Here is a 25,320-nt window from a genome sequence, read left to right as displayed (position 1 = left end):
TTCACGGTTTAACCGATAATCATATTCAATTAATATTATAAACATGCCGCATCAAAATAATACTATACAGGAACTTAAAGCATGCTCATCCTCCCTTTTGCCACCAAAAATACAGTTATAAAAACAATCTGATTTTTGAAATTTTTAAATATACCTCTATCAAGGTTGGGCAAGTTAGTGAAGCGCCCTAGTATTTTGATTTACACAACAATTGCCATTCTATGATAGATTATTAGAAAATGAATGATAAAAATCGAAAAAGAGTCAACGAAACAGTATTGTCTGTTGGTTCTGCGTGATACGAAAAGAGAATTAATTTCACTGCACCATAATGATTATGAACTGTAAAAAGTTAAGTTACAACAATACAAAATTTTAACTGGAGCAGTTAATAAGTTAAAAACAATAATAATTTATCAGTTGAGTTAATAAGTTTAAAAAAATGAACTTTTTAACTTAGCTTTAACTTTCCGGTAAGTCAATGCCCATTTTTGACCTCTATACTCAAAGTTAAGGACCACATTTTCGAATTCTTGAGACGTTGTATGACTTACTATATATTACGTACCACTATAAGGCCTAGGAGTACATAATTCTGTTAATTTCAAATGAGAATCTCAATTTTCTATGGGTACCGTATATTATTTAGCGGATTTGGAACATTTTGAAGATTCAAAATCAAAATTGAAACACAAAGTTAGTTTTTAAAATTGTTGAAACTTGTTTGGATTTGGTAGATCATATTTTCGAGAAAATGATCGATACGATAGTTGAAATTTACAGTAAAAATAGAGAGTCGGGAGGGTTCTCATTAATTAATAAGCATAAGTTTGTGACTCCTCGAGTGGTCCCTCCCAAACAAATATCAATAATTTGATGACACTTGGTCCTATTTAAAAATCCCATAAATCAAAAGTCGAACTAATTATAATTGCATTAAAGGAAGAACGGGGTTGAGCGTGCTGGCCCCGTATAACACGATAATAGTTTTGTGTTATACGTTTATTCGTATTATCGTTATTATAATAGTCGAATAACTGTATTATCTGTCGGAATACCGCTCGTGCAAAGTCAAGTACCTATATACCCAATAGATAGGTACAGCGATATAGTATTTGATCGTTGTCGTCAAACGCGTTCCGGTGCGGTGAGTGGCAACTATATATATGCACTCGAGGCCCAACTAAAGTACCTATATATATATAGGTACCTAAGTATACCTATGCAACAATAATAATAATATGCACGGTGAAATAACGTCATGCTGCATGCAACGGGAAATCGACTTTACAAAAATAAAAAAAAACTACGTGTGCGTTTCTGAAACGCGCGCCGGACCTGTAAGACGCGTTTGGGCAAGTTCCGGTCGTCCTCTTCCGTGATCTGTGTCCTGTACGTGGGCCGTTCGAACACCGGTGGATTATCGTTAACGTCTTTCACGTGGATCACGACTATCGTGTGGTTTTCTTTCAAGTTGTCCGACGCGGATAGATGTAATTCGTACTGTGCACACGGTGTGATTGTCGGAAGTCAAATATTTGATCACAATATATTATATATTATAATATTATTATCATCGTAAACATTGTCAATATGATGAATGATGATATATCGCGATATTTTTTTATTCGATTCAAATGCAAACAACAGATGAGCAACAAAAAAAAAAACAAAAAACGACAGACGTCGGCGATAAAAAATAAAAGAAATCATAATCAGGGGGACATAAATAAATGAAATAGATGATGAAAAAAAAATGGGGGAAAAATGACAAGAGCCTGTGTGGGAGTATAATATTATTATTATCGGGGGGCAGGTGTCCATAGCCTTCCCAACCACGGGGTTATACGGTGGGTGTACAAATCTGCACCCATGTACGGAATTTTCGGGCGAAAGTCTGTCTGCCGGTGGATTAGCATTGCGCGAAGGGGGTCATAACTCGTAAAATCACGATGGATAAGAGTCATAATAATAATATTACAATGGGACCCTATAGAATAACAACACCGCGGGGTGCCAAAACGGTTTGGCGACGACTATAGGTCGGTTTTTGAAAAGAAATAGATAACAACAATAATAATATTATGAACGGCGTGTGCCTATGTATGTGCATATTTCCTATTCATATCGGATGACCTCGGCTGGCCCGTAAAGCTTATTATTTGTTATTCGTCGTGGATAAAATATGTGCCACGGTGGTAAAAATCGTCTTAACTAAAATATTTTTTTTTTATTTCAAAAGATTTGAAACGCACGACTTTTCGGTGCGATTGCGCCCTTAATATTTTATCGTATAAAATAACGGTTATGAAATAAATCCGAGTGACGTTATATTACAGTTGACTGCAGTTGGCCTACACATGTTGGTACTTTTTTTTTTATCGACATGCGTAATTATTGATATTATAGATTCATAGGCAGTGTTGTGCATTATCAAGGTGAATATTTTTTATCTTAAAAGAATTAAGTTTTCTATTATCTATCCACTTTAATGTGTTAGCCGTAATATGAGATAAATTAAGAGATGCGTTTTTTGCGACAAGATTTTTAATTTAATTTTGGTGTAAACATGCTTAGTTTTTTTTTTGTGGGGAATAGATGTGTATTTAATTTAGTTATTTTGTAGTATATTGTTCCCATATAACATACACGTATTTGATGAAATGTTATGTTACAAATGCAAGTTTTGAACTAAATAAATTATTAGTTAACATGTAACTATAAGCAAGATAAATATTTGAAGAATTGTTTTTATTTTTCAAAACACATTTTAATGAATTTATCAGTTATTTTATCTATATAATTTTTTGGTATCTTTGAACAACACTGCCAATACCTGGATAAAGCTCAAGTGAAGCTCGAGAGTGAATTTTGTTAGAACATGAAGTACTATTACCTATATATGATATTATGTCGATTTAATTTCAGGCAGCTTAACAATTATAGTTTGCGTGTAATTTTAGCGTTTATATGAATTGTTATCTTATTTATTTTTTTTCATTATTTTCATAAACCGATTAGCAGTAATTGTCATTGAAATTAACAAAAGTAATAAAATAAAAAATTGAATGGAATTATTTATAGGGACTAAATAGTAATGTGAACGGAGAATGTTTTTGGGTAATTGCAATGCTCTCGAAAAAATACGCTTATTAAATTTTTTAGGTAGATTTACAAAAATTATGGTAGGGATTTTAAATTATAATGTACCCATGACAGGCCATAGCTAATTTATTAAGTTTGGTTATTGATGAGTACCTAGGCGTACAAGCACGACGTGATGAATTATCGTGGTTATTGAGCAAGTAATATTTATAAATTAATCCTATTCATTATAATTATTATTACGAATAAAAATCTCGAGAACGTTCCTCCTACCCAAAAGACAATGCCCTCAGTTATACATCACTATAAAAGGTGTGAGGTATAACAGGAAGACCTGATAAATAAAATAATTTTGATTCTAATGAATATTATATTTAATTTTGTTTTTATATAGGCTTAGTTTATCGACTCTTGCGCTATAAGTATGATAATATAACATTTTTATTTTTAATACAAAATAGCCAATTTGTAAATCTGGGTTTTAGAAGAATTTTGATCTTAAAGGCATTAGATAACTAAGTTATGTAAATTTGAATAGATTATGACGTTTTTATATTTTTTTTAAATGTCTAAATGTTTTTAAGTACCTTGTTAGTTTGAAAATAAATAACTTCTAAAAAAAATATTTAGATTTTAACATGAACTTTTACAAAAAAGCTCTTAAAATATTTAAAATAAAGTTTTTAGGTACTTTTTGAACTTGAAATATTTTTACCGCTGCCAACTGGACAATCATTAGGTACTTAACAAAAATATTGAGATTTCAAAAAATAAGCTACATGGCTTAAGTAAATGTTTTAACAATAAGCATTTTTCCAAAATCTAGCATTACAAATTGGCCATTCAGAATTGTTCAAGAAAAATGTGTGTCACGTTTTAAAATACTTATTTTTGTTATTCAAAATAAAAATAAAAAATTCTATATTACACTTGTAGTCAATAAATGATGTACCTATAAAAACGAAATTAAAAAATATTGATTAGAACAAAAGTTATTTCATTTGTCGGGTCTTCCAGTTACACACTGTATATAAATACAATAGGGTCGAAAATATTCTGTAATAATATTATTATGTTTATATTTTGATTAGTATATTTTACAAAACGATTCCGGTGGCGGCCGATAATGCGTTTCTTGACTTACTCTTTTCCTCGTCTCGTAGTCCAACGGGCCGGCGACATAAATGGCACCGGTCATGTTTTTGACGGCAAACGCCCCGCCGAGATTACCTCCCGTTATCTCGTAACGTATTCTGGAAGCTGCAAATGACACGAAAATCAAAAGACGTTATACATCCAAACGGTATAATAAAATATTCAGTGGTGGTCAGCGATGATAGAGTCGCGAGCTGCACAATAGTATAAATTATAATGAACAGGGTTCGGATTTTAATGTTCTAAAAATCTTCAAAAACTATTTGATCTAAACACAATATTTTTTATTCTCTACTATAAATTTAAAAAAGTTGGTTATTTTATTTATATTTTCGAACTAATTCATCTAAATGATATTGCGTCTTTCGCGATTGTCCCCGTCGTTGTAAATTCGAAGTATATGATTTAATGTAGAAGTACATTTGTAAATAATACACGAAAAATGGATTTAAAATGGCTTAAAAATATAAACATTAAACTAAGTAATAAAATGCAAAATAAAAGTTGTATTTTTTAATTCATTGATACACGAAACGAATTTTGCGTAAGCATTGTTCTAGGGTTTCCGGGAAAAATGTAATCTGCATTAAAATCCAAACCTGAAAGAAGGAAAATATGTAAAAGCCGAGAGCTGCAGGGAAAAAAGGGTCTCCATTTATTATCGTAAATAAGATTATATTAAGATATCAAATGCAATAAAATGTTTATGATACTAAACAATATCAATATAATAAGGTATTACCTACAGTGAAGTCAGATTAAATTTTGTAAGGGATAATATTATTTTTGTCTTCATAATATAATACTTATTACTATACCAGTAAATATGTTATGCCTCTTACGATAAGACTCTTCAAGCCGCGGTTTGACCACCCATGGTATGCGTATATACGTATATACTTATATTACAGATTCAGAGATGTGATAACATAATATTATTATATAGTTGTAAAGGACATTTCCCGGGATCGAACGCTTTTGCAAAATATTCAAATCAATTTTCTCTCGACTGTTGACTCAACAATGCCGCTGTTACAAAGTGACCGTTTTTTAGGAAAAAAAATCTCATCGGAAATCTGGGAACGTGGGTCCAAACAAAGATGTTATGGTTTGCATATGGCTAAAGAATTGATTATTTTTTGTGAAATTCTTCGAAATAAATACAAATGTACCTATGTGATTGAAATCATATTATGTGAATTTTCACGAGCCGATTGAATTCCGTAGAAAAGTAAAAAGTAAATTCCAACAGAGGCTAACAAATATTATTCAATTCACATAGGTAGGTGTGACTATTATAATACCTTTTACTTTTATCCAATTAACATATAATGTCTTAAAATAACGAATAAGTAAGCAAATGTGTTTAGGGTTCCTATCTTTGAAACTACCACTGTTACCGGTAGTGGTATCGATCTAATCATCGGAAGTGTAATAAATAAAATTATTATACATATAATACAGCCGACATCGCGGCTTACACGGAAATTAAGTGAAATGTATCGATATAATATATAGCTACAATGTTATTGGCACTAGCTGGAAATAAAGTTTAACCCTAAGGAAAATTGTAGATTATTTCCAAATGATTCGGATATAATTTAATTTTCAACCCCCTCAAAAACAAAATTCTGCATACTGTTGTGTCATCGAGCGTATGTGTCCGTTTTTTATAAGATTGCTTTCACAGTCACTCCTATTTTCTCCGCCCAGTTATGACTCATGGATGACAATGCCCATATAACTATTATCGATCTATACATATAGGTGTATACTAACATTCATCGTGGTCCTTTGCAGTTACGGTGAGCACCGTGTGCTGAATGTCTTCGTTTTCATCAACCTCGGCCTCGTACAGCGCCTTGTCGAAGTACGGAGGGTTGTCGTTCTTGTCGGCGATTCCGATCCGAATGAACTTGGACACTGTAAATGAATGTGCATAGCGAAAACATAAATCAGAGACGCGTAAACAGTATATTATGGTGTACCGCATACCTAGGTACAAGGTTTAAAGTAAGCTCTCGTTTCGCGATTTTCGTTAGCTTGTATAGTGCATAATAATATGTAAATATAAATACCTGAGTTCGGGGCTTCGCCGTTGTTGGGCCTGGCAGACGGAGCTCCGTCCCGGGCCTCGACTTCCAGAGCGTAAGCGCCTTGCTTTTCTCTGTCAAAAACTATTTTCGTGAACACCTCTCCGGTTTCCGTGTTTATTTCGAAATAATCCTTTCCCTCGTTCCGTGGTGAATCGACCACATAATAATATACCTGCAGCCGATAAGACATAAAATATTAAAGTATTTGGTTTTCAGTTGGTTTTTTTGGGGCAGTCTAGTTAAGAATAATATGCTTTCGTTTCATATTTAGAATACATATACGAATACTAGCATTCGAATACTTAAGAATATATTTTTTCCCCCCTAATTTTTGTCAGATTCGGAGAAATTTGGGAAAATTAACATAGATCAACCACATTTAATTCAAATAGAGAAAAACTACCATTCATGATTGATCGTTTTGATGTGCCCAATTTTTGATAAAAAAAATTTGAATTGTAACAAAAATAAATTATTTTTTGAGTTAAAAAAAAGTATTTTTTAATGAATGAAAACAAAAACAAAAAAAATTATTCAGAACACTTATTCGATTAAAAAAAAGGTATTTAGATAATTAAGATTTTAGGCACATAATGATCCTATGTATATAAATTATAATAATATACAACGTGTTTCTTTTATCTTGGAAATATCTTAGGTAAAACCAGATATTTTCCGATTATTTTGCTCTTACGAAACCATATTTTGAGTATTTAATCGAACTCACGTATTTGAATACTCATTATGTTCCATATATAGTGTAATATTATTATTGGGTAATAAGCGGTTTGCAGAAGCGCAATAGATGGTGTAAAAAAGGGAGCAACTCAAATTATTCGCTAGTCGTATCTAATAATACCTACCAGATGAATATATATGTTTAAACATGGTTTTAGCGATAGGTTAGGTAAGTTATTAACATACTATGATACTGTCACAAAGAGTCTTTAGAAAACGTATTTAAAATATCATTCAAATAGAAAAATATATTTTGTTAAATTTAAAATTATAAAGCATAACAATATAATATAATGTTATGTTTATTTTTTTAACAAGTCGAAACACTTCAGTCATATTGAGAGTATTTTGAAATGGTCTTGTGTATTCCGTATCTATAGAATATCGCGATAATAATTCTATTGAATTACATTTTGTCGTTCAATTGAAATTTTAAATCTAAATACGAGAATTAATTTTCAAAAAATGCAATCTAAATACTTTATAATACATTCGTATTTAAAATACAAATTGAATGCTTTGTAATAAATGTTTTAAAATACTATTTCATACAAAATAAAAAGAAAACTATTCAACTTATTTTATTCGAATGCATTGTACAATAATGTTAAATGATAAAATTGGGTTTTTTTTATTATTTATATTATTATTATAAGAACGATTATAAGAATTGTATTAGGAAAAAAAATTTTCCGACATCTATATGCATAAGAGATACATAAGTAGTTGCACCCATTTCCGAAAGAACCGCTTTGATTTTGATTTTGCATTTTACATTTTTTAAACAGAATTTGAACCACCATGAAAAAGATTTTCACACAAATTTTTATTAGGGTATTTTTTTTTTTTGTCGTTCTTGGTCTATGACATTTTTAAGTCCCGAGAAGCCGCTTTTTCGTGACAACAACGTCGTCGTCGACTACTCGTGTGAATAAATAGGATTAAGACGAACCCGGTTATTCGGGAACGTGCCATCCTTGTCGATCGCGTTAACTTGAGTGACTTTGGTTCCAATCGGCTCGCCTTCCAGGACGGTCTCCTGTTCCCGTTCGGTGAACAACGGTATTTCGTCGTTCACGTCTTCCAGCATGATGTAAACCGTCGCTTCGGAAGCAAGTTGTTGAGCTCCGTTGTTCTGCAAAGATCAAAACGAAATTAAATATAAAAAATTCAAATAATTACATTATGATGTATTTATATTGGCGCTATAGGTATAGGTACTTGAAACAGTCGGCGCGCAACCAAATAGTTGATTGAGAGACACAATTGTTGAACAATTTGGTTTATTTGAATACATATAATTTTAGAATCTGTATTTGAAAAAGAACCATTTTCATAATATTGTTTGAACACAGAGGTGCACTTTGGAGGGGTGGGAAGTTAAATACCAGTATATCTAAATTGCTGTTAATTCATCACATGCGGGCATAGCTACACGGATGTCTAAAGAAATGTATGATTCTTCAAAGAACATTTTGAATATATTCTTGAGAGAGAGCGTAATGATTATAACCTATAAGATGTGTGTGTCATAGTATTTTCCAAATACACATAATTTGGATCGATACAATTGTGCAGGCTGGGAGAAGATCTGACGTTCTTAATCCCACCTATTGTGTACTAGGAATTTTAGAGCAATAAAACTATGGGAATACGTTGTGTCACCTGAGTCGTACGCGAAACTAACGATGTACATTTAGTGAAAACAAACACCGAAAATATATATGTAGGTGTAACATTAGAGGGGAGGAGAGGACTTGTAAGACACTTAGGAAATCTAAGCCCCCACTCCCTCCTCTTATTTGAGTCAATGAGATCCAATAACAAAGTACACTATGGATTTTGGTTCTTCTCTTCTCGCATGGATACGATAATATGTGGAGGACCAATCTATGATTACGAAAAAGGAATGTGGAGAAGAAAATTGAGCAGGGAATACCAGGATGAAGTAGAAGTGCGTCATCAGTTATCAGCTTCATAAACGGACAAATGATTCAGTGGTTGCGATATGTTATTAGGAGAAGAAAGGACGATATAAGAAACTCTAGAGTGGAAACCAGTGGAGAAAGACCCCAAAGCTACTCAGGAATAGATAGTTGGATGTTGTGGAAGAAGACTTAAGCAAAATGGGAGTGTACGAAAATGGAAAGAATTAGAGAGTACCCATTAAATGCCAGTGGAAGATACCACTAGGTAGATGGTCGTACTAACCTCCACACGAATAGTCAGATTGTATTCCTTGATAGTTTCGTAGTCCAGTGGATGGTTGACCTTTATGTCGGCCCAAGTAAAACCATTGTCCTGCCTCTGTTGCAGATAGAACGTGTGGAACTTGTTCGTCTGCGCCGTGGATCCCGGCATCAGCCGATAGAACACGGTCGGATTTCCTTCGATTCCCGAGCTGAAAACACCGAAATCACAAATCAGTAAGTGCGCGGGCACGGTCGAACGGCGGGACGCGCGGTCCGCGGTGGGGTTTCGATATTAGAAGTCGGCTCTCGTGTTCGTTGTGGGGCGAAACGACGACCCTATGTAATATTTGCCACACGGCGTGACGAAAGTAACGATGACGATGACGATTGTCGTAAATACAAGAGGGCACTGTCATCATATCTTAACAGACAAACTCAATCGTACACAAATCAGTCGATCGCAAAAATCACGATGATGATAATGATAGTATGATACGCTACCAGAAATCGTTTTGCGATGATTGCATAATACAATGTGATGAATATATTATATTTCGGGTGCGTATAATATTATGGTAATATTTACCTGTATACAAATACGAATTTTAGAACATACGACGTGATCAAAATGTATGGTACGAGGGTAATTGGCGATTGATAGCGCAGTAACACGTAGCAAAATGATGTGATGATAATATGAGACGACCATAATATAATACTTAGGCAGGTATGTTACACTTTCGTAGAACTCGGTTTCAACGGTTTTTTTTTTTTTTTTGAAAAAAGTTCGAAAATAATACATAATATTATTAAGATGATTGTTAGGTGTTTTCAGATGATTTGGCATAATACCTAGGTACACAGAGACACAGGGTCTTGTACACTCGTTAGTGCACTCGTGGTCATTTAACGCGTGACATGAGATCATGTCGAATTGACCGAGATTGTATCGACTGAACTCTCACTGGTCCGTTCAAAATAAAACGTGTATATTGCCTATGGATACCTAAATTCGAATGTGCACAAAAATAAAAATCGTCACATACGAACGAGCCACATACCTATTATGATACGTATAATAATATTTATAAAAGACTCGTGTATCGATAAGTCTATAATATTATATTATATCAAGTGATATTCTGTAAAAAAAAATATATACACATAAATATATAATATTACATGTAGATATATATATATTATGCCATGCACTCGTAGAAAAAAAGTTGTTTGAGCGTACAAAAACAAAAAATAAATTGGTTGAAAAATTAACATTAAAAAACGAATGGGACATTAGCAAAATACAAAAGACAAAAATAAACAAAAAAAAACCGAACTTTTCTGCGTATGTATTATGCAATAAAGCAATAAATTTAGTATGATACTTAAAAATGACAAAACAAAACACAATATTATTTATGTACCTATACCTATATAATAATAATATATTATGCATAGGTAATAATATTATAGCGATATGAAAAAAATAAAAAATAAAACCAACCAGACATGCCAAAAAACAATGTGACTGGTCAAAATCGATTAGGTACACAAAATACAAAAATACAAAAATACAAAAATAATAAAATAATAAAAATGAAAAATACTCCTACGCAGTATTGTCTAAAAAAAAATATGAAGAAAAAATCAAAATCATATCAAAGAATAACATTCATTGTTTCCGCGGTAATTTTTTCTGGAATACTTAAAATGACAATCATTCCGATTGTAGGTACGTTATTATTTTAATTTACTTCGTTATCATATTTTGTTCGATGTTCGATCGTCATCGTCTGATGTCGGGTTTCGAATTCGTTTCGGAAAACGGGCGTCTATCGACCAAGTTATACCTGAGTATAAGTAATTATTAAGATGCGTGTTCCGTTAATATATAATTATATCATGTGATATTTCCAACACCATCTCCCATAATTCCAACTAAATGTGCGTAGGTAGGTATAATTATAATATTATAATGAATGCATAATATTGTTATAATATTATTTGCTCGTCAGATAACAAGACAATATAATATCGGATCTATAATATACAGAGTGTCTTACCGAGCGTGTTCACCCCCTTTTTACCATTTAACAATATGAAGCGTTTATTCAAATTCTGATTTTTGAAATTTTCAAGTATAGGTTTCATCTGCTTGAAGGCCATAATATTTCGAAACATATTTTCTGACTTTCTTGGCTATATGAAATTTTGTTTTTCGCTATGAGATCCTCCATTTTTTACAGCGCAAATAATTGTTAAGTAGATAATTTTTTTTTGTATGTTGATGAATTTAAGTAAACATATGGACTAGTAGTTTCTGAGTTATTAAAATGTTTAGATTATATAATAGCATTAAAGTCCTTATAAATAGTTTTAAAATAACATAAAATAAATTTGATATTCAATCATCCATAGCACTTGCTTACTATACTCAGATATTATGAAATATTATGAAATGTTGATGTATTAGTATAAATTCATGAAATTCTTGTCATATCGTTAATGTCTAACCACATCAGGACGCTCCTTAAATAGTATGATAAAACCCGAGTAGGTAGCTAAAAATAAATGGTAAGTATATTATTAGTAAGAACTCATACCTAAAAATTCCAAAAATCAGAATTTGAGTAACAGCATAAGTAGTAAAGTTAACAAGCACTCTGGGGTAAACTTGCTCGGTAAATTTTCCCGAATATTATAGTATAATATAATATGTGCCTAACAATTATTAACTTTGGACGTGTTGAAGAGGAAAAATTGTGTGGTACGCATTTACTCCGCTGGCTTCATAATATTTAATAATTATTTCTTTATAGGTTAGTACCTATCTCTGCGAGTGCAGTGTGTGTGTGTGTATGTGAAGATTAATAACGTTTTTTTAACGGATATTTACGAATGTAAAAGCGTATACGTAATCGAAAAGTCTAAAAGTCGAACGATCCGAGAGAAACCTATAACAGATAGATAACATTTTAATATAAGATTTCTGAAAATATATAATACTTGGATCTATTCGGTCGTTCGCGTTCGATTTATATAGTTGGTACCTACCTATAATACATCGTTATCGATATCGGACAGACTTCGGAAGAATCAATGAATGGTAAAAAAATAAAATAAAAAAAATTATATAACAATATATTATGCAAAAACAAATATAACTAAAATCTATCTCCGTTTCGACGAGATCCGCACATACACAACGTGCATTGTTTAGTGCGGACGTGCAAAATATTATTATGTCTTGACCTGCATGCGTTGTTTTGACGTTTAGAGACGCACCCGGAAATCGATATACGATCGGTCAGATTGCGCGGGGATCTCGAAATGACAAAACAATAATATTTAACTACCCGTAGAGTCAAACGCAGGCACAGGTGTACAATGTAAGTATCTATATAATATAATAATAATATTATGCGTATCGAGGTGTACAGAGGGTGTTGAGTAAGACTTAAACGACACGTCATTATCAGACTGAAATCTATTGTATTAGGACAAAGATAGGACGGTGTTGCATCAAAATTGTTATTGATTTTCTCATCACCTTTTATGAATTATTAAGAAAATAAAACATTTAACGTTGTAGACGCCTGGTCATGTTCAAATCGAAAAAGTGCAGAAGTTTTCTCAGGTTGTACATTATGATGTCATACTATATATGATGGAATTGCAATATTACAAAACGAGTGCTGTAAAATATTGGGGTGGGCTTAGACAAAGTCAGGGGCCATTACGTTAAGTTGTCTCACCCTAAAAATAAACCCTAGATTTAAACCCTAGATTGGCCAACTCCAATATGTGTCACACCAGACAAAATGAGCTAGAGTGAGTTTGATATGAATAAAATTACAGTCTGGATATCGTTCATGTGGGGGTGCTGGAGCTGAGCCCCCCCCCCAAAAAAGAAATTCAATCAAATCTATAACTTAAGAAGCGGGCAACATACGTGAGAGAATCCTGAGGCACGGCGACCAATATTGTTTTTATAATATCAGCTGTTGCCAATAAAAATGTATTAAAACTCATGACCCGTTCATGTATAATATATTTATATGATTTGGTAGTGGATTGAGAAATGGAAAATAAATAATAATAAACGTAGCAACCGATCTTGGTCAAAATCGGTATACCTATATATCATGAAAACACCATTATATAATATATTATGCTACGATGTGATACAAATTCGACACTCGTCCGACCTCTGTACACCTCGTACCTATATAATATTATATAAATAATACATTATATTGTCTCTAACGACGGGTTAAAAGTAATAATATTGTAGAAAAAAAAAACCGTAAAACCGATACGATTTATATTGCAGCAAGATATAACAATGTTCTATTATATTGCCATATAAAATTACGATTATTATTGATTCTGAGCGAAGAGAGGGCGGTTTTCGAAAGACTCACGTCTGTAGTGGCTTTTTTTTGGGCTTGGACGAGGAGAGGAACAGATCTAATATCAATACGTTGACGAATCGTAGATGATTTTTTTAGATAGGTGATTTTCAAAATTAACTCAAGCTAAAAGTTAAGCCGAGTGAACCCAAGGTAATTTGAAAATCAGAAGTTAATCGTAAACAAAATCATACATTTAACTCGTTAAATTTTAGGTCACTAACAATATGGATGAAAATATAGAAGTTAATCAGTTTAATAAGAGTGAACCCCTAGGGGTGCTCTTTCAATCAGTACCTACATGGATCACACAAAGAGTATTTTGTGATATTATATAATATTGTGTTATCAAGAAACAAGAAAGAAATTACTATACTATTGTTACTGTTATATTATAAATATTTATATATTAAAGATTATGTTTGTTTTCATTCAAAACTGTGTAGGTACCCATACAGTAATCCCGCGCAGTATAATTAATGATAAAAGTATTAGAAACAAAAATGTTGAAAACTTAATTACAAAGTTGTATTTAGTCGAGTTCTTAAGTTAATTAGGAAATTAACTAACAGCCCGGTTAACGTATTTGTTTGTGTTCATCAATATTTGTTGTTTAATGACGATAATACTATTATGAGAGCGATCTAAGTCGCTGGAAAATCGTCAAGGGTCCTGCAATTGGGCGTTTCGGGTATTTCGCTCAGAACCGTTGGTCTTATGTCGGTTTAAATTAAATCGATCGTTTAGGTTTTTTTCTTTTTTCTTTAGTGCCGTGCATAATATATTTTTGAACACAATAATAATATTATACGCTATTACTGCAATCCAACGTACAATGCGCACAGTAACACACATAATAATATCGTTGTTATGTTATAATATTAACATCGTTCAAATAACTAATATATTATATTATTGTTATTATTATTATGATTTGAGTTTATTTTGTTGTGTGGAAATATTATTATTGTTGGACCGACCTGGCTTTAATAGATACCACTTTTGCCCCGACCGGCTTGTTTTCTTTTATGTAGATGGGCCCGTACACGACGTGGTCCCAGACCGGTGGGTTGTTGGCTCGGTCCACCACGTCGATCTGGACCTCGACACTCCGAGACAAAGGAGGGTATCCCTTATCTTGGGCAGTGGCTTCCAGCTTGTACGTCTCGCGCTATATATATACACACGCCGCAACGGTATAATCACACACGCACATCATTGGTGGGGAACAACACAAAATACAATGATAATACGTCATCGTGATGATGTACATCTTGTACACACATAAATATATATATTTATATATACATATATGAATTGGAGACATTGTTTTTGTCATATATTATGTACTAAAGTCATCGTATTGCTTGCGCTTATACGACAAACCTTTGGCGATCGAACTGTATTGGGTGTAATAATATTAACTATGAATGGCAGACGGTTCTCCGAAAAATGATAAGAGCAGTGGTTACACAACGGTTAAATATTATGGTTTGTAATAGGTAATTAGGTTATTACCGAAGAATGATATAGTTATAGTACGGCCTGACGTACAAACCGATCTTAAATTATTATCTGTAATATTTAAATTGGATTGTAAATAGTTTTTTTTCACGTTGGGGTGAACTTTCTTATCATTTTTCTGAAAACTACCATACGCAGGTGTGTGTCTATTAAATAATATAATCACGCACACCTGTTGCACGTATAGACTCTCCGTGATGACAAAAATTTAAGTAAAATAAATACAATATAGTTCGATCGAGAGTCAAAGTCACATTTACTCTCGAATATAGTATTTAATATTTATATACATATGTATGTATATATATATATATATTGATGTGTGTATTGATATTATTTTATATATGCCAGTTTTGCTATCGTCATTTATAGTCACACCATATATATTATATATAATACATATATTATATCGTAATAATTTATTGTAATAACAGAATAACCATAGAACGGATGAAAATTAATACTTTTGCATCGTCGACAAGGGAGAGACCTACTTTCCGTTACCCATAATAACATTATAACACACTTAGGTACTATATATTATCGTATACACATGATGTACATACTCATATCGACGTCATTGCGCGTAGGACGGTATTAACCTGACGCAAACGTTAAAATATCATAACAATAAATTGTCAATAACTAGACGTCGCGACGTCATACACGCGAGTAGTACCGTCGGACGTCTACGGCATGACGGGTAAAGCTCTCGCGGCGTAAACGGGGAGGGCGGTTGAGGCCAGGAATACAAACCTGGCTTTGACTGAGATCACAATGGTACCGATTGTGACATTCTCTTTGATGTGTGTAGGACCGTACACGCTCCGCTCCCACAGAGGAGGTTTATTGTTCCGATCAACGACGTCTAATTCAATATCGACCTCAGCGTACGACGGTGGATCACCACAATCCGAAGCTCTCACGCGTAGACGATACTTTTCTTGCTACATACACAATACCAAGGCCCCCGAAGTTAAGTTATAACGTATGAAAACAAAAACAAAAATAAATAAATGAGTAAATAAAAACACAAACAAAATATAAATAATGACATTGAAAAAAAAAAATAAAAACATACAAATAATCTGCCACAAAAGAAAAATCGAAGCAAAAACAATAGTACACATACATATTATTATAATATTATAAAGATATATATATATATATAATATGTGTACAATATGATACAGACATAATATTATAATGATAATAATATATAATATGTTAAGACGTCGAGTCGGTGGTCGGTGGTCGGTAGTCGGTCGGTAGGAAGTTTTATCTATTTGCGTTCTGATCCATAATTCACCCAAAAATTACATTTTAATTTTCTCCCAAACATTTCCAATATGTTTTTATGATTCCTGTTTCACCCAGACTGGTTTAGATCAATTTAAAATTAAGTTGTGCCAACGGTTGTTATTTCAGTGAATTAGTATGTAGTACATTTTCTATGATGGGTTTTTTTTTATGTGTAAGTATTATAGAATACATTTTAAACTAAATTAAAACATTTTAATGTATGTGCGGATTTTTAAAAAAAAAACTTTTTTACACATTTGAAATTTGTAAGTACTATTTTTAAATACTAAAAAAATGTTTACAGTATTTAAGTGAACTGAATTTAAACTAAAAAAAAAACTCGGGGAACAAAGAGTATCGCCTCCAAGTTGTGTTACCTGGATTTTGGATAACTCTAAACAATTTATGTAGGTACCTACAACTTACCCCAAACACCAAAATGAAAATAAATTATTTTACTTTATCATACCTAAATCCTTAATCACACATATCAGCAAATTTATTTCAACTGGGAGAAACGTGAATCGTGTACAGCGAAACCTCTAAATACCGAACTGCACGAAAATGCTGAAGATGCCGAAATCCTGTCCGGTACCGGATTGTTCAGATTGTAGAAAGCTTGTAGTTGTTTCCCGATAAATGGTCCACTAGTAGGAGATGTCCGTTAGGAGACGTTTCACAGCTTGTACGACATTTGGGCGAAACGGGTGACGCCCTCACACGCTTATGTAGTATTCAAGGCGGAAAGCGGCTCAACCGTTGTATGCGTGGCCTTATAGCTTTTGCCAAGCGATTTGTCATGATGATAATATAAGTAGGTATAAAGGAAAAGAGGTGTTTTGAATTTTGATTAGACCTGACAACGACGACGACGACGACATCTTTCCCGTTTTTATTTTGGCCCTGCGCAGTTTTTAGTCGAAAAAAAGTTGGCAGTCCGTCGTCGTCGCCACAGTACCTACTATTATTATTACTATGCTATACCGCTACGCACTATATATTATTCCGCCGCCACCACCCCATCTGCCCGCCCTTGCGTTCTGGTCTGCAGCGAGTTTATTTCGCGTCCTTATTTCCCGCTCGAGGCTGAGGATTTCGAGGGAACCGTCACTATTTATAACACAATATAACACCACCGGCTGTATAGCCCAAGGCGGCTTACAAACGAATCAACCAAAGTGGTTTTGAAGGCGCCGTTCCGGAAAACCGCGAGCGGGGACGTTATCGCCTCCGTGTGCGTTTTTAGAAACGAAAAACATCACGTCGATATACGCACGATCGAGAGGGAAAAAAGTGTTTTGTGAACGACATTTCGGGCGGTGCTGCGCTGCGTTTTATATATTTTTTATGCCCACCCGTCTTGTTGTTATTGTTATGGCAGCGATTGAGGCGACGTCGGGTGGTCGAAAAGAGTAGTTACCTGCTAGTTACAGACAAAGTTTTTAGTTTTTATCGTCGTTTTAATCGAAATGTCGAGTGCTAGCGATCATGACGCCGCAGTATTGTAGGCGCGATTCAACAATAACGAAAAGTGTTGTGACATTTTTGAACTTATTCATAGGTTACCTGCAATAGGCATAGCCGGTATAGATACTTTGGAGTTACAACAGTTATAATGAAACTACCTATATATATATATATGTCGATCAATCGTATGATTTGTAAGTAATTCCTAGTTCTCCCACCTGTACCTATAAGTCTATAATATTATTTCAGTCTCGCGGAGAATAATGAAACGATAATATTATGAGAATTTTGACATAACTAGGGTTAAAGTTCTGGGGGGGGGGGGAACTACAGCCCACACGAAAAAACAATCAATTTGAAATAACCCATAGTTGGCTTATATCTAAATCAATCAGGGATACTTTGGGGAGGGCTGGTCAGCGCCTTTCATTACAAGTGTCGTAGTATTATAGTAGCTGTTTGGTATCATCGTCATTGTGTAAATGTTACATAATATCATTATCGTACGATGGTTTTAATCGGTCTGAAGTCGTTGTTCGGTAAATAGGTAGATATATCATTATAAATAATATATAATAATATTATGACGTACATGCTAGATTTCAATTTTTACATAATGATAATATATCCTAGAAATCATAAAAAAAAATAATGAAAATCAGTAAATTAAGACGGATTTCCATAAAGCACTGAACACAATAAAATATAATAATTGACGATTATATTATTATTATGTATTATTCAGTTATTATCATCACGATGAGCGATACTCGTAGTATAATTTCGTATCTGTAAACATGCTTTGGCTTTGTTATTATTTATATGACTCGTGTACACATAATATATGCGAACAACCGCTGCAGTCAACACATGCTGTAAACTCAGGTAAATCGCAGACAAGCATTCGCGGACTATTTAATGCAACTCAAACAAAACAACAACTATGTAATACCAATTTTCTAGGTATAGCTAAGTAGGTACCTATCTATTTACTGAACTATTCCATTATTATCGTTCACGCTATATATCTACGTAACAATATATTATAACCCATTCTGCGAGGTCACGCACTTCGCCCCTGGCTCGATTCGTTGTGGAAATAATTTCGACGAACAGAATGTTCGAATAAGTGTAAGTAGCGATTTTCGAGGAAAAGAAAACTAAGTCATTTCTACCACCGAAATAATCTCTCAGAAGGGGAACGTCGATTTAATATAAGACCTATTCGCTAATGGCGTGCGCTCGTAAAATCGTTGTCTTGAATTACTTGAAACGACAAAAATAATTAAACATAAATAATAGTATGACATGGTCGCTGTAAAACGACATCGCCCTGATATTTAATGCCCACAAATCCTTTTCGACATTCCTGCAGCACCACCGACGACGGCACGACGGTTTCGAGTAGGTACTAGAAATACGACGTATAATAATTATAATATAATTATTAATTACACAATTTTCAGACGTCACCTACGATCAGCTGTGAACGTTTTTAATGGAATAGCTCTGCAATTTATAGTTGAATCGGAAATGTTGTTGAAATGTAATTACTATCTAGTGATAACGAACTCTTTTTAGCACAGTAATATTATATTGGTATAGATGGATTACCAGGTGATCCGTTCAAGTGTGTGCCTACACTCGACAATATGAAAAATGAAAATATTCGTTTTAAGTAACTTGATGAAGTAATTTCAAAAAAAGATTTCTGAAAATAATTTCAATCTATAAAAATTTAAATTTTGGACTAGTAGTTCATTAGTCATTACTTAAGTATACGTACCTATTTAAGATTTAAATTAGCGGACAGTAGTACGGAACGTCCTCAAATTATATAAATAAATTATTCACAAAAAAGTTGAAACTTTTCAAAATAACGAATGTAGATGACACTCAAACGGATATATCCTGTATGTATAAATAACCACGGCTATATCAAAAAATGCTGATACCTGACTCAGGCGAGGGGTCTGTCGCCGTCAAAAGCTGTATTAAAGCAGTGATAAATTACTATATTATAATTTACGTAAAGTTGACGAGATTTGCAAAGAGAAAAAACTAACGGTGTTCGTTCTCACGCGTTTGCTGGGACGAATTTTATAACCTTTTTATATTTATTACGGTCAATGTCTTAGCGAAATGTCTAGAAAAATGTAGAAAGACACCAAAATTCGACGAAAATCTCAGGTACTTATGTACACGTGTCATTACGGCGTTGTTGACTGTTGTATGATTATACGAGATAATGTAGAAGAGGTAAATATTGCTCATTAAACCATGTTGACGCAGATCGGCTGTTAATTAACATTATTATACTTATTCCGGATCGTGCGATTTTAGAGCAACAATCGTTATTTTAATTTAAAAAAAAGACGAAACATTCTTTTTTGAGCCATCTCATAAAATCGATTTTCTGTTAGTCACGTTAAATATATTTAGTGATAAGTATAAAAGCTATCTTTCCCTGCAGTTTTTTTCGATATCATCAAAATCCAAGGCTGGGCAAGTTAATGATGATTTTTAATTGAGTTAAATTGAATTGATGGAAAACATTTTAAAAAGTTCAAAATAGTTATCCTAATTTTTTTTAAACTCAGTTAAGTTAAAAGTTATATGAAAACTTACAATTAACTTAATACGTTTTTTTTCCTGTTTAACCAACAGCAGAGGAGGTTCTGTTTGAACAATACTACTCCTAAATTCTAATTAACTTATTTAGTTAAGTTCAATAATTTTTATTTTATTTTTAATACATGGATAGCCAGTAATATGATTTAAAATACTAAAAAGTAAATGTTTACGCAATATGCGTCATCGATAGTAATTAAATCATATTTATTATTAAATTATTTATAAATGAATGTAACTCGTTGTTTATTAAGTTTACATTAGTACAAATCAGTTAAGTTAATGGAAATTGAATATTTACAAATTAAATTAATAACAACTTGACTTTACCTTTTTAACTCGTTTATGACCAGGCTTTAGAACGGGATGAAATTATTTGTGAACGGAGCTCGGTTAATGTGGGATGAGTTAGAGTAAGGAAAAGAAACAGAAAACTGTTTAAAAATGTTCGAGTTTGTCAAAAGATGGAGCCAAGAAATCAATATATGGGAACGCCATAAGTGGGAGTCACACAGTCGTTTTATTTCTCCACATCTGCTGGAGAGAGTATGTGAACAACTGTGATCGAGTCCGTTATTTAGATATTTAATTGCATTAATATTTAAAAAATAAATCATCATGAAAAGAATATTATGTATTAGAATGTTGTGATTTTTTTATTTGTTTAATAGGTTCTAAAAGCTGTTATAACCGATCTTCGTCAACGAGTGTCTACGTATAGAGGTACCATAAATTGTCGGCAGGACTAAATTTCTACTGTCACATACCTGTGAGATCATATTTATACTTAAATTATATTATTATAATAATATGTCCAGGGCATTTTTCGTTTTTTCTCATTCATCGTGGTTTTGTATAAAATTACAACATTTCCGACCATGTTTTAATAAATAGATACTACTTCTACATAATATTGACAAACGCCACAATCTTGTAGCATACTTGGCGTTTATCAGGAAGATCTACGTATTAAACTACATAAGGAAGAAAATCATAAAATTCACTATTTTTACCCTGGCCGTCATAGGACAGGTTTTAATTAAAAAAAAAAAATTAAAAATTAAAAAATCAAATAAAAAAGGGGGTTGTTAAAAATGAAAAAGCGCAATAACAAAACGATAGTAAAAACATTGTTTGTTGCCTAAATCACACAGACCGTGTACGGTGGCCCCAACACAGTTTTTCAAAAAAAAATGTCACAATTTAAAAAAAATATGTGTTTGCGTTCAGAGGGAAGTCTCAAAAATATCATATAGACTTTTAAAAATCACCTCTGGAGCATTCCTGAAAAATTCTCCAATAAAAACTTTCACAACAATAACAATAATATTATATCATTATTATTGCAAACAAAAAATGCCAAAAGTATTATTTTTTTTCCTGTTCGCCTATAGTCTTTAAAGAAAACAAAAATTAAAAAACAAAACACTGGTACACGTACAGGTGTACCTATATGCTTATATATATATTATATATATATAATATATAAAAATAAATGTTGGATTTTTTAGAGTCAAGAGAAAAATAAATAATTAGGTAATGCAATTTTATGCAAATAAACAAAAATAAAATGAAAATAATGGTGTGCTTATAAATTCAAATACCGTGGTGGCCTATTCATATTAAACAAGGGTTGGTGCGATTAATGTTAGAAAATAATAAATCAGACTTGTGCGATTTCAAATATTATCAAAGAAACACAAAAGAAAAGTGATGTAAAGTAAAACAAAAAAGCTTGAATTATATTTACACATTAAACATAATATTCAACTGCACATATTTAACAAATTTTCACGTAATAATAGTCGACAAGATCTATAGATTTATAGTTTGGCGAAAACTACATTTTTAAAGTTATCATTAAGAGAAAAAAATTGAAATTTATTGTTCGTATTGGTTATTGAGTATTAATGTGTTTACGGAGTCGACGTAATAAATAAAAGGATTTACTTCATAGTGAATTCAGATAGATAAATTCAATTTTTATTTTGGCCTTGTAATAAATGAAAAACATTTTTTACCTACTGAAAATGTCGATAGATGTATAATATACGCTTTATATAATAGTATTAAATATTAACGCGGGTAGGTACGCGTATTGTTTAAGATTTGTAAAATTTAGTAAAATAAAATAAATCAGAAAACAATCAAGGTGTAAAATAATTTAATAAAAAGATACATAAAAAATAATGTAAAATAAAATAAATCAGAAAAACCGTTAAGTTAGAGAATGAAGTAAAAGATATCTACGATTATAAGATATCTAAACATTGTTTCTCATGATCCGAGTACGTGAGTTTCAAAAATACAACGGTTTCTCATATTTTTTAATATGTGTATCAAATTTTGATTGCAGTTGAATATTTTGTCGTCATCTATCGAATTGTTTTTTAATTTACGAATAAATATTATTCAAGTGTTAGATTGAAATACATCTAATGTTAGAATTTATAGTATACAGGGCGTGTCGCGAGAGTTTATCAACTCTGATTCAAAAATCGACTAACCTTCGCGACACGCCCTGCAGAGCCCTTGATTCAGCCGCCGACCGCGAGACAATCGAACGATTACTAAATAATCATATCACGTTTAAACCAATTGATTAGAAGGTAGGTATACCTATACCGGTAATGTTTACTCGAAAGCGTTCTAATAAAACGACAAAAAAAAAAAAAATAGTTACGCAATTCTCTGCGAGTTATTGAAATAATACGCAGGAGCGATAATAGTTTCGATTGTTTCGCTTCCGGCTGCTGTAAAACATTGTATATAGTTGCAGTTCAAAACCAATCAATGATTTCGACTGACAATTATTTATTATTATAATATATGGTGGTATCATATCATGATATTAGTGATTAGTAGTATAGTAATTAATATTGTTGAGAGATTTCAGCGAGACCGTTGAAAACACTTACGTCGAGCGGTTTCTTTAAAACGATCCAACCGGATTCCGGTTGGATCTCGAAGTAGTCCAGATCGTCGCCCGGGTACGGGGCGGTCAGCGAATAGACGATCGCTCCGTTATTGTCGGCGTCCTCGTCGGAAGCAGACACTCTCAGGATGTTCGTACCGATGCTGGCGTCTTGTTTCACGTTCTCCACGTATTTCTATACAAACAGAGGGTTGTGGACGAATCCACCGAGTTTTAGTAAATTCCGCACCACACGTGACGATGACGAGTCCAGCGATCGAATTGTGATGGGGGGGGGGGGGGGGGTCGCAGGAGGACGGACCTCCCTACTATATATTTTTTTGAATTTTTGGATTTTACACAGACCAGGGGTACCGCACAAACTAACGCTTGAAATAATTTTATTGAAATGTGAATTTAAATACTGTTGTCAATGATATATAGGTGCTCAACGAATTTTTGTAGTATTTAAAATCTTGGAACGCAAAAGCGCAAAACGGGTCTGTGTTTTATCATTTTTCACTTGGAACGCAGTTTCACTATTTAATAACTAACTCTACTTAATTTTTCCCAATTCGAGCACTGAGACGATAACATAGTAAGTAACTCGTTCAGTTCCAGGCCATATTGACCCTTACGATTTCAGCAAAACCGAGGGATGACCGAAAATCATATTAAACTAATGTAATTTGTGATGTAACAACTTGAATGTTTTTAATTGTTTTGAAAAAGAAAAGATAACATAAAAGTATGTCTTTAACCAGCAACCTTATAATAATATGTACCACGTCCCACAATGTAATCTAAGGTTTGACAAATTTGATAACCAGAATTTGGTTATTTTCATACTATTTATTGTCGCGAGTGGCTACAATGATTTTTAATTGGATTTTGGTAAACAGTGACCTGCGAGGGCCAAGATGAACTGAACGAGTTATAACATCGAGTAAAATATTATTTTATTACTTGACGGTCGAACAGTGGTGGATTGTCGTTGACGTCGGTTATCTCGACAGTGAAAGAGCAAACGCCTTCCAAAGACGGATCTCCCTGGTCGGTAGCTTTAATCGTGACCGACACGAATTTGCCGTCATCACCTTCTCGATCGAACACCTGCAATCGATTTCACAAATTATAAGCTGCGGGTTAGGTTGTAATTTGAGACACTTTTATGTAATAGGTATAATAAACAGGCCAATAGGATATCAACAATTAATAAAATGTCAAATGGTACTTGCATGACACGACATCCGAAGCACAAGCTTCGCCTTGCGCTGGATGCACTTTAAAAGCTTACCTGCATATTATGGTTTTTATGATAAATAATCCCGTTTGTACATTAACTATTGATTTCGGGTTTCCCAAATTATTTGTTTTTTCTTTTAATTTGTATCAAACAATCATAGCAATGTAATATAACGATTATGCTTAGTGTGTTATACGGTAGACTAAGAGTGAGCTGCAGGTATCTTTAAAATTCATAAAATGACAATTCCGTAAACAACAATTATTGCAATTATTTTGCACAGAAAGCATATTTTGGGGAATATTTAAGTTATTGCATAATACTTCTTATATTTGATCAAATACAATACGGGCCCAATTACGCACATTATGTTATTTGGAGATACCTATAACTGCAGTTATTAAAATAACACTTTCATTATCGTTCATGAAAAATATACAATAACTGTATTTACTATATACGAAAAAGCCAAGGGAACTGATGGTCAGTTACGACAGTTTCATCATTCTAAAAACAACGGGGCGATTGGACATATAAT

At 32.9% G+C, this 25,320-nt stretch overlaps 1 protein-coding gene across 4 annotated transcripts in view; it reads right to left on the bottom strand.

Moving 5' to 3' along the window:
- The window catches only part of LOC111032815 (neural-cadherin), a 166,482-nt gene that overhangs the window by 15,568 nt on the left and 125,594 nt on the right, over positions 1 to 25,320 (bottom strand). For 2 of the 4 annotated variants that reach the window (XM_022313273.1, XM_022313276.1), the window contains 9 exons: positions 24,503 to 24,649; positions 23,541 to 23,732; positions 14,679 to 14,869; positions 9,306 to 9,495; positions 8,047 to 8,229; positions 6,339 to 6,528; positions 6,040 to 6,183; positions 4,250 to 4,365; positions 1,339 to 1,503 (listed from right to left, as the gene is read on the bottom strand). In XM_022313273.1, coding sequence (XP_022168965.1) covers positions 1,339 to 1,503; positions 4,250 to 4,365; positions 6,040 to 6,183; positions 6,339 to 6,528; positions 8,047 to 8,229; positions 9,306 to 9,495; positions 14,679 to 14,869; positions 23,541 to 23,732; positions 24,503 to 24,649 — 1,518 coding nt within the window. Of the gene's footprint in view, positions 1 to 1,338; positions 1,504 to 4,249; positions 4,366 to 6,039; positions 6,184 to 6,338; positions 6,529 to 8,046; positions 8,230 to 9,305; positions 9,496 to 14,678; positions 14,870 to 15,978; positions 16,170 to 23,540; positions 23,733 to 24,502; positions 24,650 to 25,320 lie in introns of all 4 variants that reach the window. The other 2 variants (XM_022313275.1, XM_022313274.1) reach the window with 2 other exon arrangements.

Source organism: Myzus persicae, unplaced genomic scaffold, assembly GCF_001856785.1.
Source record: "Myzus persicae strain clone G006 unplaced genomic scaffold, MPER_G0061.0, whole genome shotgun sequence".
Taxonomy (NCBI): Eukaryota; Metazoa; Arthropoda; class Insecta; order Hemiptera; family Aphididae; genus Myzus; species Myzus persicae.
The sequence above is the reverse complement of the archived record's forward strand: the minus strand, read 5'-3'. Positions and strand labels throughout refer to the sequence as shown.